At 43.0% G+C, this 18295-nt stretch overlaps 1 protein-coding gene across 5 annotated transcripts in view; it reads left to right on the top strand.

Annotated features, from left to right (window-relative positions):
* The first annotated feature begins 4386 nt into the window (after positions 1–4386).
* Tmem245 (transmembrane protein 245) overlaps positions 4387–18295 on the top strand; it is an 80321-nt gene continuing 66412 nt past the window's right edge. For all 5 annotated transcript variants that reach the window (XM_051187848.1, XM_051187846.1, XM_051187847.1 and 2 more), the window contains exons 1-3: positions 4387–5085; positions 15717–15834; positions 17251–17352. In XM_051187848.1, the coding sequence (XP_051043805.1) occupies positions 4402–5085; positions 15717–15834; positions 17251–17352 (904 nt within the window). In that variant the 5' untranslated portion in view covers positions 4387–4401. The remainder of the gene's footprint in view (positions 5086–15716; positions 15835–17250; positions 17353–18295) is intronic.

Here is an 18295-nt window from a genome sequence, read left to right as displayed (position 1 = left end):
CTCAATTACCTTTTCCTGCCTATATACTAGCTCTTCTGGGAGACTATGAGCATTTTTGGGGTGGGCAGAATTGCATTTTAATGGTAGGGAGGAGTGACTAGACACTTGTGTGGGAGCCAAGTGACCCTCCTATCCTTCTGTGAGTGAATGTCATCAGATCAGCAGAGCTGATCTTAGGAAGATGGTGGTTGTTCTCAGAAGATAGTATTGTGCAACACAAGTACTTGGCACACTCGTGTAGAAACACTTGGAGAATATCTTGTTTATGGAGACACAATGCTGGGTAAAGCCTCTCCCTGCTTCTGTTACATCTTGAAGGTTGTGATATTCACAAAAGGCAAGTGTTGGGGACTGACACAGATTGTTCAAGAGATAACGCTTGGCAAGGAGCCACTATCCTGGGCCCCCAAAAGTAACTACAACAGATATCACAATGAGAAAATACCTTAATTTATATATCTGGAAGTACAGGTGTAGCCTAGTTGTGGTGATAGTTTCTTTATGATCTAGCAAATAAAGCTTGCCTGAAGATCAGAGTGCAAAGGTAGCTACACTAATCAGCTATACAAGCCAGGCAGGGGTGGTACACTCCTTTATTCCCAGCACTCAGGAGACAGAGGCAGACAGATCTTTGTTAATTCAAGGCCACCCTGAGCTACACAAAATTGATCCAGTCTAAAGGAGAAACAGAGCTCACACGTAGATGGTAGATGATCCTAGCACTTGGGATCTCATATCTTTAATCCCAGCACTAAGGAGGTGGAGACAAGAGAGAGATGTAGTTTAGGTAGAAGGCAGTCTAAGGTTTGGAGGCGACAGATGCAGTCTGGAGGGCAGTCTGAGGTTTGGTGGAGAGCACTACAGTCTATAGTCACTCTGAGGACAGGATCACCTTCCCTCCTATTCCTACCCCGCCCTCCCCCCCCAGTAGAGGTAAGAACTCTCTAGTGGCTTGGCTTCTTTGCTTTTCTGATCTTCAGCTTGAACCCTAATATCTGTCTCTAGGCTTTTATTATTTGTGCTACACCTGATCTCGGGCCCTCCACTGTATCCAGGGTGTCTGGGAGGCTGGTCTTCCCTGAGGGCTTTGTACTGAGTTCTGTGGTGCCACCAAAGAGAATCTAAGAAGCATGGCAATTCACAAGAGTTGTCCTAGAGCTGATGCCCCATGAGCTTGAGATTTGAGTGGCCTTGGGTCCCTTTTTCAAATTTAGTTCTTAGGTCCTATCAACCCCAGACACGGAACTCATCTCAAAAGGAATAAGACATAATTTTTTCCTTAAGCAAAAATTTAAGTGACTATAGCTTAGGAACATGTATTTGGGTTGCCCCAAGGAACATATTCTAGCATGGAAGTGGTTACAAGAGATTTTATTCATTAAAAGACAAAGTCATAAATTAAGGCGTTCACTAAATACATTAGAAGGGCTACAGGCAGGTAAGTTTTTATGTAAGCTATGTATTTAGATATTCTCTGGTGGCATTTTTAGCTTTTGGATAGGTGAAAGCTAGTGCAAAAAATACTTTCTATCTGATGGTCAAAAGGATGTTAGGTTAGACAGGAGTGGGCAATGAGTGGCTGTTAAGGGAACGCTAAAAATAACCCAAGAAAATTTGGCTCTGAGTCTGCAGTTCTATCTCTCTGCAATTACAAAGTCCTAGACGAGTTTTCAGCCTTGCACATCCCCAACACTGGCGTGGGCTTTTCTTGCTGTGTCTCTCTGCCCCCAGAACTTTAGAGTTCTACATTTCAGTAGTTTAACTTTGCATGCAACCAAATGAATGCTCTAAGGCTGATTCTCAACCTGTGGGTTGCAACCACTTGGGGGTGGGGAGTGTGTGTTGCATATCAGCTATCCTGTACATCAGATATTTACATCATGATTATAGCAGTAATAAAATTACAGTTATAAAGTAGCAATGAAATAATTTTGTGGTTGGGGTCACCACAACATGAGGAACTGTATTGAAGGGTAGCAGCATGAGGAAGGTTGAGAGAACCATTGGACTAAGGTTTCACTATCATGCAGTAAGCATAAACAGGCTGTTGGGAAAGGGTACCACGCATTCTCTCTCTTGCCCGGTACACGTTGAGCTCCTATTCTGACTATGAACATCTTTTTGCTGTGTCAGGTCCTAGACATACCGAATTGAAACAAGCCTACTCCCTGCTCTCTAGGAGCTTGTAATCAACCAGTGACTTTTGGGAGGTGAAGAAAACCCCAGTGTACATGAGGCCATACAAACACCTCTCAGTTTACACTGCTTCAGTTTCTTTTCTGTTAGAGTTCACTCCTTCAGTAGAAATTCTGACTGATGCCTGTCAGTTCTGTTGGTCATGAGAATTGTTTTGAAAGGCTTAGCAAGTTTGCTTTCCATTGAGACTTGGGAACAGAGTATAGTACCATAAGAGAGCCTCCTCCATTTGTGGCCCTGGGGCCCCAACACAATTCAGGCAACATCCCACCCACAGACCTTTCATCTTTTGTTATGTGACTTAATTTTCATGGGAACTTAATTTTTGTAATTGAAGAGTGTTGTAGGTTTGAGGAGTCATCTGGATGCATTTTTGAACCCCTGTTGTCAGAAAATTGCAAGCTAGATACAAGGGAGCCACTCATGGAGGAGGCTTCACCATTGGGTAGATGTGTCTGGTTCAGGGCTTGAGTGAAAAAAGACAGATTCTCTAAGCTGTATAGAAAGACTTCGTCTTCTACTCTGAATGGGACCCAGATCTGCATTGGCTCTGTGGGGGGTTAGAAATTTGTGGGATGGAGTGAAAGAGGCACTGGTGGTCTTGTGATAATGGACAATAGATTCTTTGAGTTTTGAGTAGCAGGGTGGCATTTGGATCCGTGGTTGATTTTTGACTCATGGCTCTGAACAAATGTGACGTATCCCCCAACTCCTAATTTTTTTTTTTTAAAGGCACGAAGGTGATGCCTTGTTATGTAAAGAGCAGCTCAAGTCAACGAATGTGCACAAACCCGTGTGACAGCAAACACCACTAATTTTCGGTGGTGATCTCAGAAGGCTGAACAAAGCAGGTAAGTAGCTCAGTAAAATGTAAGTACACCTGAAGAGACATTCACTGAGTGAAACTCCAAGACCCAGACACTGAGAACCAGTGGCCCAAAACCTATAAGCAAGATAGAAAGGGGAAAGGAATTGCTTTTTCTTCACTCCTGAATCCTTTTATATCCAGGACCTAGTTAGCAAGGCTTCTTCACATGGAAACTACCTCATTTACATTAGAACAGAAACAGGAAGGAGCTAATAATTCTTATGGTGGAATCCTCCCATATTGAGTACTCAGCAAGGGGGAAAGACCAATGCTCCCGCTCCCTTTTCTCCCTCTCTCTATGTCTCCTTCTGTCTCTTTCTCAAATAAAAATGCTGTTTGGAGTATTTTACTGAAAGCAGACTTGGATTCCAAAACGCTTTTCTCAGGACAGAAGCACCTAGCACTGCCAAGGGCTTGGTTACTCCCCCCACCCCCAAACAGCCCTAAAATAAGAACTGTAATTCCCATTATCCCTTGCCAGAGAGAATACTTCAGTAAGGAGCAAACAATGGAAGTTAAACACTGATATACGTACTCAGAGGCATTTAGATTGCTCCCATATTGACGATCCTACTCTGTATTAGGAACGAATGGTTAAAAACAAATGGTTACAAAGCCAAAGGATCCCCTGTTCAGATCACTCGGCATAGAATACAAGAGCTACAGAATAAAGGTCCTTAATGTGAATCCTGCCTCACCCACTTGGCAGCTGTATGAGGTCAGGTACTTAAATTCTCTGAGCCCTGTTTTCCTGTTTGCAAACAAGACTAGTAACACCTCTAGTGAGATTTTTAAGGATTAAATGAGTTGACAGGAGCCAACCTCCTAGACTAGAGACTGTCACACTGCAGTAGTCACTTAAAACTCTGTCATACACACGAGAGAGTACTTTAAAGTGCTTAAGAGCGTGTATTACTCTTCCAGAGGACCTGAGTTCTAGTCCCAGCACCCAAGTCAAGTTGCTCACAACCACCTGTAACTCCAGCTGCGGGCATCCGACGCTTCTGGCTTCATTGGCCACCCACACACTCTGCATACACACCATTAAAAATAAGTATTTATTAAATGTCAGTAAAACTAAGTCTGTGCATCAGTGTTTTTAGAAATACTTTCCAAGCTAAAGCACAACTTGTGTGTAACTTTTTTGAAAGTGTCTCTTTTGGGATCCTGCCTCCGGAAAAGTTGACATCAATCAAAGAAAGGGAGTTTGTAGGGCGTGTGCCCTACTTGGACCCTCTCAAAACTTGTTACCTAGTCCCTGAGGGACCATTGGGACTGAGGGTGGAGGCATTTACGTTCACCCTCTTGGGAGTTGTAGTTTCCCTGGGTTCTAGCGCATGCTCTGCCTGCGGTCTGAGTACTACAAAGCCCACAAGCCCTCGCGGCACCGTCCGCCTCCGCCCGAGCTCCTCCGCCATCTCGCCGCCCCGCCCCTCGGTCCAGGCAGAGGCGCGATGGCCGACCGCGGCGGTCCTGCCGAAGCGCCCAGCCCTCGGGGCTCTCCGCGGCCGGAGCCTCGGGCCCCGCGCGTGGCCGGGCAGGGCGAGACCCCGCGTACCGCGGCTCTGGCGCTGCGCTTCGATAAGCCCATCAAACAGGCTTTCTACAACACGGGCGCTGTGTTGTTCGTGTGCCTGTGCTGCGGGGCCGCGGTGCTTGTGTACTTCATCCTCGAGGCCTTCCTGCGGCCGCTGCTCTGGGCCGTGCTGTGCGGCACCTTCCTGCACCCGTTCAAGAGCTCCCTCACACGCCTGGGCCGCCTGTGGCTGCGCCGCCTGCACCGCGCGCACACGCCCATCGTGCTGGCCGCGCTGCTGCTGCCGCTCTGCTTCGCCGACTACGGCGTCGAGGCCCTGGGCGAGCAAGCGCTGCGCCGCCGTCGGCTGCTGCTGCTGCTGGGCGCAGGTGGCCCGCTGCTGTACGGGCTCTACTGCCTGGGCAGCTACCTGGGCGTCCAGGTGCTGCTGGCACACGCGGGCGCGCTCATCTGCCACGGCCTCGACTACTTCAGCAGCCTGTGGGTGAGTACGTGCGGGGTTGGCGGGACCCGGTATGCCTGCGACAAGGCGGCCAAAGGTCCTCACCAGTGCTCCAGTGAGCGCGGGTGACCGCCCTCCTTCTCATGCCCGAGGAACTTGGCGCGCTTCCTTCTAGAGAAGCGGGGGTGATTTGAAACCGGCCTTGTAAGGGAAAAGGTCTCTTGGCTGAGAAGTGCTGACCCACTTTGCACATCTGGCAGGCACATCTGGGTGTCAGATTTCGAGTCCAACTTGCCTTTGTACAGTTAAGAGAAGTTGACTTCTTACTAAGCTAGGCATTAATTAGAACTGATTAACTCGAGTTTCTCAAGCTCTCAAACTAAAGCTTTCGCTTCATGCCAGTGATGTCCCGGAGTTCAGTTCTTTGACTATATATATTTCGTTCGTGACAATGGGTGCTTGTCGATAACTATATTATGTGTAGGCCTTTGCACATCCCTTCCGGTCTAGATTAGCAGTGGACTGGTAAAGAGAGGTAGACCATTGTTGAATCGCCCAAGTGGAATTTCAAAGATAATCTTAGAGATATATTTCTTGACTGAGACAACATCGCAGGCCAGTTTATCCTCATATTTATTGGACAATGTTATAATGAAGTGGTTATTTAATGCTTAAGAATGTTAAGAATGTTGATGGATAAACTACCACAGGGGCTAGAATGTATCGCAGTGATAGAGGAGATTCTAGAATGCGTGAAGCTCAGCCCCCACACCTCCTATACCCTGACATTAAGTTACAAAATAGTTGCCTTTATTTGTTAAGCAGGTTTCAACTTGCCAGAGTGTGTTGGTAGAATGCTAATTGATCCCAGAACCCTCAGTTCACCTCTTGGTTCAAGTGTAAAGTTGATTGAGCACCGGTTAGGGTTAAGTACCCTGTCTTCAGGGTGCATATAATTGCAAATGAGCACTTTATATATTTGTTTATGTATTTATTTGTTTGTTTGGTGCTGGTGGTTTGAACCCAGGGCTTCATGTGCGCTTCTGAGTTGTACCTTCAGCCTCATAAATGAGCATTTCCTATCAGAACAGACATATACAGAAGTAAGTGCATATTCTGACAGGGGCCACAGGTTCAGACAGCATGACTGCCTTCAAGGTAGATAGCCAGTGGACAAATGTGTGGTACACTTTTTAGAAGTTGTGCTGGGAACCAAACCCAAGTGTTATCAGGCTCTAGGTAAGACCCAAATACTGAGCTATACCTGTAGCCCCATGTCTCACTCTGGAGTTAGATTCAGGGGTTGGAGAGATGGCTCAGAGGTTGACCACTCGCTCTTTCACATGTCCAAATTCTTTCCCAGCACCCATGTTGGGTCACCGACAACCTCCTGTACTGTTTATTTTTTTGGAGATAGGGTTTCTCTGTCTAATGGTCTTGGCTATTCTGGAACTCTCTTTGAAGACTAGGCTGGCCTCGAACTCACCGAGATCCACCTGCCTCTCTGCCTCTCAAGTACTGGGGTTAAAGGTGTGCATCATTACCGCTTAGCATTGCATCACCCCTGCCTGCCGGCTTCCTGTATCTCATAACTCCAAAGATTCCAACATCCTCTTCTGATTTCTATAAGCACATGCACACACTCCACTGTCTCTTATGTACACATGATAAAAATAACAAAAATAAATCTTTAAAAATAGCTTTGAAAAGCCGGGTGTGATGGTGCATCCCAGCCCTCAGGAGGCAGAGTTCGAGGCCAGCTTGGTATACAGAGTTAGTTCCAGGACAGCCAAGGCTATAAAGAGAAACCTGGTCTCAGAAAGCAAAACAAAACAGAACAGCTTTAAAAAAATATGATTATTGTCGCTTTGTTGTTAAACAAGTTAGTTACATGGATTAAATTCCTCATATAAAAGACCTATAAAAAAAGTGCTCAAGAAATTCAGACACATTACATATTCTGTGCTATTTCAGCTGTTGACAGGTGTCATCCTGTCATCCATTGGACTCTAGGAAATGAGAAAGGCAAGGCCTCCTTATGACTAGTATGCATTTGTAACGAGTCAGAGGTGGTGTTAGATGTAAGTTGGCGGGGAGGGGAGGACTTGAGGAATTGAGCACTTGGGAAGGTGTGTGTGAGTCAGTGTATTTACTGTTTTACTGATGATACTCTTCATGCTTGCATTTTCATATGTTGAGTTGGAGGTTGCTTCATGTTTTTCAGGGGTTCTGAGAGTTGGACTCAGGCTTTTATGTGCACCAGTAACAGGGTTTACTACTGACCTACTCCCACAGCCTTTAATAAATGCTACTGAAAGTCTCCTAGCTCAGCTGGTCACAGTGATGGGAGAAACGTAGAGTGGTACATGTTGAGAGGACTAAATCGGAGATGGGTGCTTCCAGGTTGATCCCACTTGGAAAAAAATAAGAGTCAGCTGAGTTTTGCCAAAGCTGTGTGAGGGGTAGGAAGTATAGTGAAGTGAGGCGTGTTAGCCAGCCTTGATCTGACAGCACTGGTTGGGGCCTAACATGTGCCTGGGGCGGGGACCTACTGTAAATTTTCTGTCTCATAAACTACAGTGTTTGGTTCTGTGAGCCCAAGCAGGGCTGCCTGATACAAAACAGCAGCCTTTATGCTTTTAGACAGCTTGTAAATATGAGCCTGCTTGAGGGAGGCAGAGAGGAAAGTACCATGTAAGCAGACACACATTCGGTGACCTGATGAGTCATGCATCCGAGATTTCAGCTTTGTATGTGTGCTGTGTGCTAGGCCCTGAACTAGCTTCTGATACCATTACAGTCGTATTGTTAGAGCAGTCCTGTCCAGTGGGAGGAAGAGATTTCAGACCTGAAAAACTAGAGTGTGATCGGTTTGTGCTATCAACCTGTTGCTGCCATCAGAACTCCCTGGTACCCTTCAGTGAGGGTGTAGAAACTGTCTTCAAGCACATGTGTTTGCATCTTTAATTAAGAAAGATAAACTGACCTCAGTTAAAAGATAAAATCCAAAGACTATCAAAATTGTCTGTCACAGCTCTTCCCCTGGACTCCGGTTATTTAGAGACCCGTGTTGTCTCTGTTTATCCTGTTATCTACAGTGTTTCAGTCCTGTCCTTTCTCTTGGTACCTCTGTTCATTTATCCTCCTGCTTTCTTCCTCTCTACCCCACTTCACATTACTTAAGCTTTTTTCGTTACCCTGGCTGCCCTCCTCCCCCCAAAACACTGTGCCCTTAGTCACAGGTGAAAGACTCCTTCATGACACCAGCAGTTCTCTTTCAACACTTTCAAGAGTGTTAGAATATTGACTTAGTCATTTCAGGAGGCTTAAGAAGAAAATTCATCTGATGCTCCATGCTCAGTGTAACTCTTCTGGTAATGTGGGTAAGTCTGAGAGCTTAATAGTGCTCCCTGCTTCACCTCATTTCTATGCTGGGAATGGTTTGATCCCCTCTTCCTCATTGTTCAGGCTTGTTGGGGGAGGTGGGAAGGGCATTTCTAGTTTGTGCAGCAGTAGTAGGTTTGATTTCTCCATGGCCCGCCTCCTGCTTTTGTAAAGAAGTAGTGTTGGAAACAGTGAGGGCTGAAGGATTTGAGTCATGAACTTCAATGTAGCAGTAACTTGCTTTGTGACCTGTGACCAAGGCCTTAACCTGGGCCACTCAGCTGTCCCAGCAAAATCAAGGGTTGGTTTGGATGATACCCCTGTCTCCTTGAGGTCTTGGTTTAGGGTTACAAGAGACCTTGGCCAGCCTTGCAGGTCTGCACCATTCCACTTGCCAGTTCATGTGAGGCTTGTTGCTGCTCACCTGGCAGCAGCTGGGAGGAAGTTCTTTCACAATTAAAGATTTGGCTGTAAGAACTCCTGACTCTAAGGACCATCTGACAAAGAGAACAGTTTTCAAAGTAGAAGAAAGCTTCAAGGAGAAGGAAGTACTTGAGCAGCTGCTGCCCTAGTGGTGATTACGGGGAGTCTGCTGCCTCCGTCTGAGAGAAACTTAAGAAAGGGCCAGGAAGATGGCTCAGTGGGGAGAGTGCTTGAGAGCCTGAGTTTGGAAGCCAGGTGTGGTGGTGCATGGGGAGGATATGGAGCCTGGTAGAACCTGGTGGCTTGCTCTCCACTTAGTCTAGGTGAAATGGCAAGCTCAGGTTCTGTGAAAGATCTGCCTCAGAACAAGAAAAGGGGAAGAAGAAGAAAGAAAGATTGGGGAAATGGTCTAGGCAGACACCCCAGAGTCAGCTTTTGTGCTCACATGGGCAGATGGGCCTGTGTACACACACGCACCTTAACCCACTAAGCACTTACTGTGTTATTTAACAGGAAAGTGTGCCACGTGTGGTTAACTGTGTCTTGTGAAAGGAAAATGTGATTGCCTTCCTTGGAGAGCTAAATAAATGCTGCTAAATTTTATGCAGTCTTATGTAATGTCTAGCACACGGGTGCTAGAAGATGATTGGATTATGTATTTTGGAAAGGACACAGAATATTTAAGAGGATAAATGTGGTAAGTATGCCCTCGGGTCAACTGTGGTTCAGTGATTTATGCATGGAAGAAAAATCCCACACGAGCAGGTTCCTTCATTAGGCTACGTGGACCTGAAGTTGACTTCTGGGTTAGGGAATAAAACACTGTCGCCAGGCATTGGTAGCTCTGTAATCCTGGTGCTTGGGAAGCCAAGACAGAAGGACTGTGAATCTGAGGTCTGCATGACCTATACAGATGGTGAAAGTAAACTGTCCCCTTTTCTGCCATCACTCCCACACAGATGCTATTGTTAACTTAGCCTTCTAAAGTTGTTTCTGAACTCGGGTGAACATATCAGATAGTTTTTGTCTTAGTTCCATGTATATACCATACTACATACTACAGAAACCTTTTTCTACCACACAGATCTTCTCTCATGATGATCTATATTAGAACATGGCATGCTGTGTATCCCTGCCCTCACCGTGCTGTTATCTGGCCTTCTCTTGTGGACCCTTTGCTGTTACTGCTGGCAGCTACAGTTCTTTCTTTTTAATCCTGCTGTGGCATAAATACTTTTGTCCTGGATGCCGATGTTTAGGACAGATTTTTGTGTGTTTTAGCAAATTCAGAGGTAATAAATGGTTTTTAACCATTGGTAATTGTATTATCCAAAAACTCAAAAGTGTGTGCTCTGTCTTTTGAACTAACAGTATTTCTGGGAGTCTCTCAGGAAATACTTGAAGATGTTTGTAAACTGTATAAGGTTCAAGGAAGCACATTTTAAAGGAAAAACTATTTTTCTACTTATGAGGTCATTAAATACCCTTAGAAAATTCAGCAAAGACAATGAGTAGAATATAAAGAAGCACTGTCCTGAGATCCAGCTGCCTGAAGATGGTTTCTTTTTTAATTGGTGCTGAGTATATGTTCACCATTATATGTCACATGCATAAATATACACCATGCTCCTGAATATAGTCACCACACTTTTTTAGTTCTGAATGTGTTTCCATTTTCAAAACTGTATTATTGCAAATGGTACTGAATATTTTCTATTTATCCACACACTAGTGTTTCTGTAGAACAGTCCTGAAAGTGGAATTGGGGAGCTAAGTGTTTTAGCCTAAGGTAATTGGTGAACTTCATGTTTACTGGATAAAAATAACATGCTTTTCTTTAGATGGAAATTTCTCTTAAAAATCTGAAGTGTAAAGTTTCTTTTTCCTTAGTGACATAGATTCCTTATATGTACAGATTTGTCAAATGCAAATGGACTAGACAGTGTTGATACTTACTGCCTGTATATATTGTATATACTTAATTGTATATAGTTTTTCTTATGTTAGTTGTAACCTTTTTTAGTATTAGACAAAAAGGGGGAATTCTGGTGAACTATTTATTAGTTATGATTTATTAAAGCTTTCACTCAGGAGGCAGAGGCAGAGATAGAGGCAGGCTGATCTAGGCCAGCCTGGTCTACAAAGTGAGTTCCAGGACAGCCAGGGCTATACAGAAAGCCTGACTCAGAAAAGTACAGATAACAACTTCCCAGATAGACTTACTCTGTAGCTTCACACCCTTTGTAGTTGTGCTTGCTGAGGGCAGCCTTTTCTGACTCCTCATGTTCAAACACCATCCCAGATAGAAGCTTGCTCTGTTTTTAGAAAGTTGTTGGTTGCTGGAAAAGTGTGTTCTCATATCAAACAAAAATGTGTTGCTTCATAATTCCAGTTACTTCTGCACCAGCACCACAGACAATGAAGCTACTTGCTTGTTCCCAGATGACTGTCTTCCCCTACTGTGCTGGCTTTTTTTGTTAATTCCTTGACAAGTTGGAGTTATCTGGGAAGATTAAACTGAACTGAGAAAGTGCTTCCATCAGATTGCCTCTAGACAAATTCTGTAGATATTTATTAATGATATAGGAGGGCCCAGCCTACTATGGGTAGTGGCACCCCTGGGCAGGTGGTCCTGCGGTATATAAGAAAACAACTGAGTAAGCAAGTAAGTAGCATTCCTCTTTAATTTCTGCCTCCAGGTTCTTGCCTTGAGCTTCTGCCCCAACTTCTTGCAATGATGAACTGTGATGTGGAAGTGTCAGTCAAATAAACCCTTCAACCCCAAACTGCTTTTAGTCATGGTGTTTTATCGCAGTTGTAGAAACCTTAACTAAAACACCCATTATCTGAGAATAGCTATCAAATGTTGGCATTCTCTACGTTGTAAGCCGGAGAGTTCACCCATCTAACTACCATCTATATCATATTACAACTTTCTTTTGCTTTTTCAGCCTGCATTTTATTGCTCATATAGTTTGTTGGTGCAGAGTTGCACTTTTATAAGCAGACATTTACATACTAGCTACTGAATTTAGGTGCTCTCTCTCTCCCCAGTCTCTGTTTGGTACATTGGGATTTTAGATTTGAAAGCACTGCTTTGCATTTCTCTTCATTAAATGTAATCTTCCTTGAATTAGCACATTGTTCTAGCGGTGGGTTCCCTTAGGTCTATAGGTTGGCAGGTGTCTATTCTTGCAGTTCCTACGTTTGTGTAAGCTGTGGGTTTGATTAGTACCTTCCCAGAACTCTATAAACTCTTTTCACTCATGAGCCCTTTTTGCCTGGGAAAATTTTATGTGACTTTAGTTAGTGCTTGTAGCTATATAAAATAGTTTTGTAATCAAACTTTTACTGTTAATAAATCATAAGTATACTTAAATCTTTAAAATGTATTTTTATTTTATATGTATGGATATTCTACCTGCGTATACGTCTGAGTACCACGTGTGGGGAGGCAGAAGAAGGCATCAGATCCTGGAGTTACAGATGGTTTTGAGCTGCCATGTAGGTGCTGGGAATTGAATCAAGTTCCTCTGGAAGAGTAGCCAGTGCTCTTATCCACTAAGCCATCTCTCTGGCCCCATAATCATAACTTAAGAATTCTTTGCTGTTCATATAACCTTAGTCATTTATTAAAGATAAAAGAAAAATTTTAAACTAATGAGATGAGTGTGCTTATTTTATTTTTTACATAGAAATTTACATCTTGGCCAAATGTTTAACCTGCAGGTGTAGTAGCATCTTCAGTGTTTTTAAGAGTTAATTGATATTTCAATTTTATAACCAGTGTTGAGAATGTCTCCTTGCATAAATAAGTACGCAGTGTAAATGTCAAGGCTAGTTTTTAGGGTCATTTCAAAAGCTGCTGGAAAGTGTCATAGGCTCAAGCCAAAAATCTTCTGAATTTATTTATTTGATTTAGGAATTAGTCAGCAACGTGTAAAAGTGCACTCCATACATATAATAATAGTCTGGGACCCGTGGGCTGTGAAATGATGGTGAGATAACACTTAAAAACATTCTTTTTTCCATAATTAGAGACAGCTTTGTTTAAGATCAGTGAGTACAAGTGTGCACTTTTGGTTAGGACCAAGGTTGTAGTGAGATCACCTGACTTTGCTGTAGGAAAGACCTCAGACTTGTATGCATCAGGTTTTGGATTAAGACTTCATGGTTGCATGTTCAGAACCTGTGCTGTTGACAGATTTTTCATAACTCACATTTGTTTATGAATCCCAGCCCACAGGTTTGGAAGCTGGGTTCTAGGCTTGCTGTTGAGTGACTAACTCCCGTGGGGACTGATGACCATTGTGTGCAGTGGGGCTGAAGTCCATCCCTTCCCCAAGGGTCTCTCTCTCTCTCTCCTTAGGAAAACGGGAGCAGACACTGGTTTTCTAGCACCACTTCTTTACCTTTGGTTATAAAAGCAGACTACTATGCTAGGACTGGAGTACTGGCTCAGCAGTTCACTTCCAGAGAACTTGGGTTTGACCATCCACATGGCAGCTCACAGTTGTCTGTAACTCAACTCCCAGGGAATCCAGCATCTTCTCCTGGCCTCTGAAGGTACCAGGCATGCACATGATACATAGACATACATGGAGGCCAAATACCTGTACACACACACACACACACACACACACACACACACACACACACCAATAAATAAATAAATAAATAAACAAACAAACAAACAAATAAATAAATAAATAAATAAAAGGAAACCCAGGAAGCAGACAGACTTTGGGCTAGAGAGATGGCTCAGCAGTTGGGAATGCTTACTGTTCTTCCACAGGACCCAGGTTCGGATTCCAGTACTTAGCTCACAATCACTTGAACTTCCAGCTTCAGGGAATCTGAAACCCTCTTCTGACCCCCAAGGGTTCCTGCACACATGTGGTTCATAAAACCTGTACAGGTGCACGTGCACACACAAAAATAATAAGTATTAAAAGAAAATAGAAAGACTTTGGTGTCAAAATTCTAATTCAGCTTCAGACTGTAGTAAGCCATTTCCCTAGTGGAACACTCCTCTAAAATATGTGAGGTCCTCATTTCAAATCCCAGCATGGCAAACAACCCTCCCTGTCCCCAAAATTTCAACATTTGGCAAGTAGTAGCAGGATAATCAGGAGTTCAAGTTCATCCTCCATTTCATAGCAAGTGCCAGGCTATGTGAGACCCTGTGTCAAAAAGAAAAAACAAATACAAGAAAGAAAAGCAAAAACATTTTCTGTTTATTAACCATTAACTTATTCACACATTTCTCTTTACCATGTTGTAAATATATGGTGTGTCTTTCTATCTCATTTTTAACTTAGGAATTTAAAAACTGATTATTGTTTGAAAACAATACTTATTTAAGACTGGGGAATGGTTCAGTTAAAGTGTGCAAGCATAAGGGCCTGAGTCAGGGTTCCCAGCACCCATGTAGAAAGAAGGGTGTGGCAGTGCATTCCTGTAACTCCAGCACTAAGGCTGGAGTGGGGAGGCAGCTGAGGAGAGCAGACACCGATTGTCCAGCCTATGAGTGTCACCCAGGGACCCTGCTGTACAGGAAAGATACCTAGTCCTCACAAGTACATGTGTCTGTATACCACACCCACAAACCCTCCATAACCGTTCTAATGCTAGAATAACCCTGTATTTGTGACTCACCCATAGTAATCTTTTTCTCCATCAGCCTTTTAGGTCATCACTTTCCCTCACCAATTCTGAGGAGTTTCTTTATGCCAAAAGCCTTTTTCAGAATCTGTCATTACTGTGTAAGGATTAGTTCACTAAAATCTCAAGTTCAAGGCTGTGCATGCTTTAAAAACTGGATTCTTTCTATTGATAGATGATAGCAAATAACACAGAGGGTCTGGCCCTTTTCCATCTTTTGTGTTAATCCTGGTTTTGATTTTTTTGTTTGTTTGTTTGTTTTCTTTTGTGCTCTGAATTGGATCATTAAGTCCTTTTTCGTTTTAACTTTTACTCCCCAAGTTCAAGCCATATTTGAATTTTACATTCACAAACTGTAAATGTTCTCTTGGACATTGGCAGCTTGTGATGCTAATTTAGTGATGGCCATTTAGCTGTAAGGTAGGGGAATGGAGGAGGGGACCCTGACTAGTTCTGTTTTCAATTTTTGCTATTTCTTCTTGTAATATTTTTTTCAGACACCCTTTTTAACTGGAATATATAGCTGTCAGTTAGGGTCTCAACATCTGTCACTTAGATTATTAACAGGATCATACTTCAGCTAGCTCTTTCAGTTTTAAAAATAATGATTCTCATATTAGCATTTTTATAGTCTGAAATATGGGATCTTTTTTACCTGTTTCTTTTTAGTTTCTCCCCACATTTATTTTAGCCCCTCTCCACATTAATCAACAAAAACTTGTAGGAATTCCCAAGACCAGCTTTATTTTAAATCTGCTACTTATATATTAACTACTTTATCTTTTTAAAAAATGTTAAGTAGATTCTGAACTCAAGTATGTCTTTTTTCAAAACATAATTTACTTAAATTTATTTTATGTGCATGGTATGAAGGCGTCAGATCCCCTGGAACTGGAATTACAGACAGTTGTGAGCTGAGAATTCCAGGTCCCCTGGAAGAGCAGCCAGTGCTTTTAACCACTGAGCCCTCTCTTCAACATCTAGTATGTCTGAAAACAATGTACTTTATTAAGTGTCACCGCCTGAGTTCAAATACCTATTTAAGCATATGTAAATGAGGGGGAAGACCCAGGCATGCCACCCCTAGTACCTCTTTGTGCCATGTCCAGAGTGCTTGCACTATACAGATGCTGCAGATACTGTGGAACACATGCTCTTTGCTGTATGTATTTTACAACTATGTCTTATTTCATTTATTTAAGATCTGGACGTTGGTGGTTGGCTATGTGCTGATGGTTTCATTCAAGTGGAATGCAAACACTGAACACATCTTGAGAGCAGTTTCGATTCCAGTCTGGATGATACTTCTTTTTCATATAGGTGAGTCCTTTCTTCTTCTTCATAGAACAATCACCCAATAACCATGGTTTGAGGCCAGTAGAGGCTGACCAATGAAAGTGAGTTCTTTGTAGTATTACATGTTGCATTTAAAATTCTTCAACATAATGTATTGAAAATGCTAAACTTCACTAATCTTCAGTGAAGATGCTCTGCTTTCAAATGTTGATCTTTAAGTTCCTTATGCATTCTTTTAGTAAGTCCTTAAAGAGTAAGTGCCTCTAACTGCAGTTGTGTGACCCTCTTGCTCATTTTGCTTGTAGCAGAATTGGGGAGGGGATCGATCAGCACCTAAGGATAAGAGGAGCTTGGGTCTTGTTGAAGGACTTGGAGAAGATTTTTGCTCTGGCTAAGTGGAAGGGCCTGGGACAGGAATGAGGGAGGATGTTGGGCAATAAGAGAGCATGAAATACAGAAACCACTTCCATCCTGTGGAAGAGTGGCTTATGCAGATCTTTGATCATGAGGGAGAGATGCCAGAACTTCTGGAGGCACCAGAAAGACAGTTCACTGCAGCAGAGGTGTTCTGTGTCAGGGCAGCTCAGAGTCATGAGTTTCCTGTTCTGTGAAGCAGCTCACTGTTAGCAGCGAGTGATGGTGGTGATGATGATAGTGGTGGTGATGCTGCTTAATGCCCTGAATGGCTTTTCAGCATGACTCACGTGATTGGGCAAGACATTTCTGAGTTGATGGGAATAATAACTTCTAATTTAAACACAAAATAATTGAGCAACCTAGAGGAGCAGGTAGCTGAAAGTAGCTTTTAAAATTAACCCTTTTTGTAAGTTACCTGCCCCCTCCCCACCAAGAAAGCAGCAGTTAAGCCTAGCTGACTGAAACTGTCTCTGCTCAGGGTCTGATTTTAAGAGGGCAGTAGGCTGTAGGCTTGTTGAGTTGGCCATGAGGTTTATCTGCAGGGTCCTTGGTGTGACACAGGTTGTGTCTGCAGAAGGCAGAGGAGGGAATCTCATGTGAACTCAGGAAAGGCAGATGCTTAGGGGCTTAACTGTGTACTGTGGGAGCTTTGGCTGCAGCCTTTGGGTTTGTTGGGCTCCTTTTTGAGACTAAGTTCAAACCTAGTGCCATTTTCAGAAAATTAGGCTGCCTCCCAGTGCCTGACTCTGTCCTAGTATCAGGTGCTGCATAGGTTCAACTTGAGTTTGGAGTGACCTGTGAGGGGTATGTGTGTGGGTGCTTGTAGTGGACTGGGGATTGACCTCTTAAGGGTAGGCTGGCACATGCTTGTTTCTTTGAGAGCAAGAATGAAGCTGTCCTTGTGGTGGAGTTTACCTGCAAGGGCCTTTTTAAAGACATTTTTCCCTATGAAATAATTGCTTAATTAGAATGTATATCAAATTGCTCTGTTAACTAAAAACATTAATTCTTAATAATTTTTAGCGTCACTGGCTGGCTCATGGAGAATTCCAGTGTTCCTGGTTATTGTTTTCCTGATGTCTGTGGGCACCCTTTATGAAAAACAGAATGGGAAGGAGTCTGCTGGTAAGAAATAGTCTATTGTGAATATATTCTTAGTATTTTGAGTGGTTGACTAGCTCTGTTGCTATGATAAACACCGTGACCAAAAGTAACTGAGGAGGAAAGGGTTTATTTCATCTTATGACTCTCAGGTCAAAGGTCACACTCCATCACAAAGAAGTCAGGATAGGAACTCAAGGCAGGAGCTGATACAGAGGCTGTAGTGAACTGGCTTGCTCTGCTTGGCTTCTCAGCCTGCATACTCATATAGCACGTAGGGACCACCTGTCCAGGAATCCCACCCGACAGTGAGCTGCTCCCCCCTCCCCCAAATCATCAGGAAAATGTACCACAGGCCAGTCTTGTGGGGGAATTTTCTCAAGGTTCTGTCTTCCCAGATGAATCTACTTTGTGCCAAGTTGATATAAAACTATCCAGCATGATAACTTACAAAGGAAAACAAAAACAAAAAACCAAGGCCAAATCTCTTTGAATATATTTAAAAACTTGAAGTAGTTTCTAAATAGAAAATCAAATCTAAAATGTTCTAGGCTTTTTTTTTTAAGATCGTGTTCCTATTTTGTATCTTTTTATTATTAGCCACCAGCTATTAGAAAATGGTATTTAGTACTTCCCCAGTGTTGTGTATCCATCATCTCTATCTAGTTTTACAATTTTTTTTTATCACTCTGAAAGGAAAACCTGTACATGGATTCCCGCATACAGATATAATGCGTTCGTTTGCCTGTTAGACATTCACAGATGATTGCCTTGTTTTCATCTTTCGAGTATTGTGAATTGTGCTGCTATGAAGCATTTATGTACAAGAATCTGTTTATTCATTTAAAAATTTTGAGACTCAACTGTGTTTAAATTGATACATAAAAACAGTGTACATATTACAAGGTGTCATATAATGCTCCAGTATATGTATGCTATTCGAATTTTGAATATTCACCTTAGAACA

Source organism: Phodopus roborovskii, unplaced genomic scaffold (genome assembly GCF_943737965.1).
Source record: "Phodopus roborovskii unplaced genomic scaffold, PHOROB, whole genome shotgun sequence".
NCBI classification, from domain to species: Eukaryota; Metazoa; Chordata; class Mammalia; order Rodentia; family Cricetidae; genus Phodopus; species Phodopus roborovskii.
Note: the sequence above shows the minus strand (reverse complement) of the source record. Positions and strands in the feature narration are given on the sequence as shown.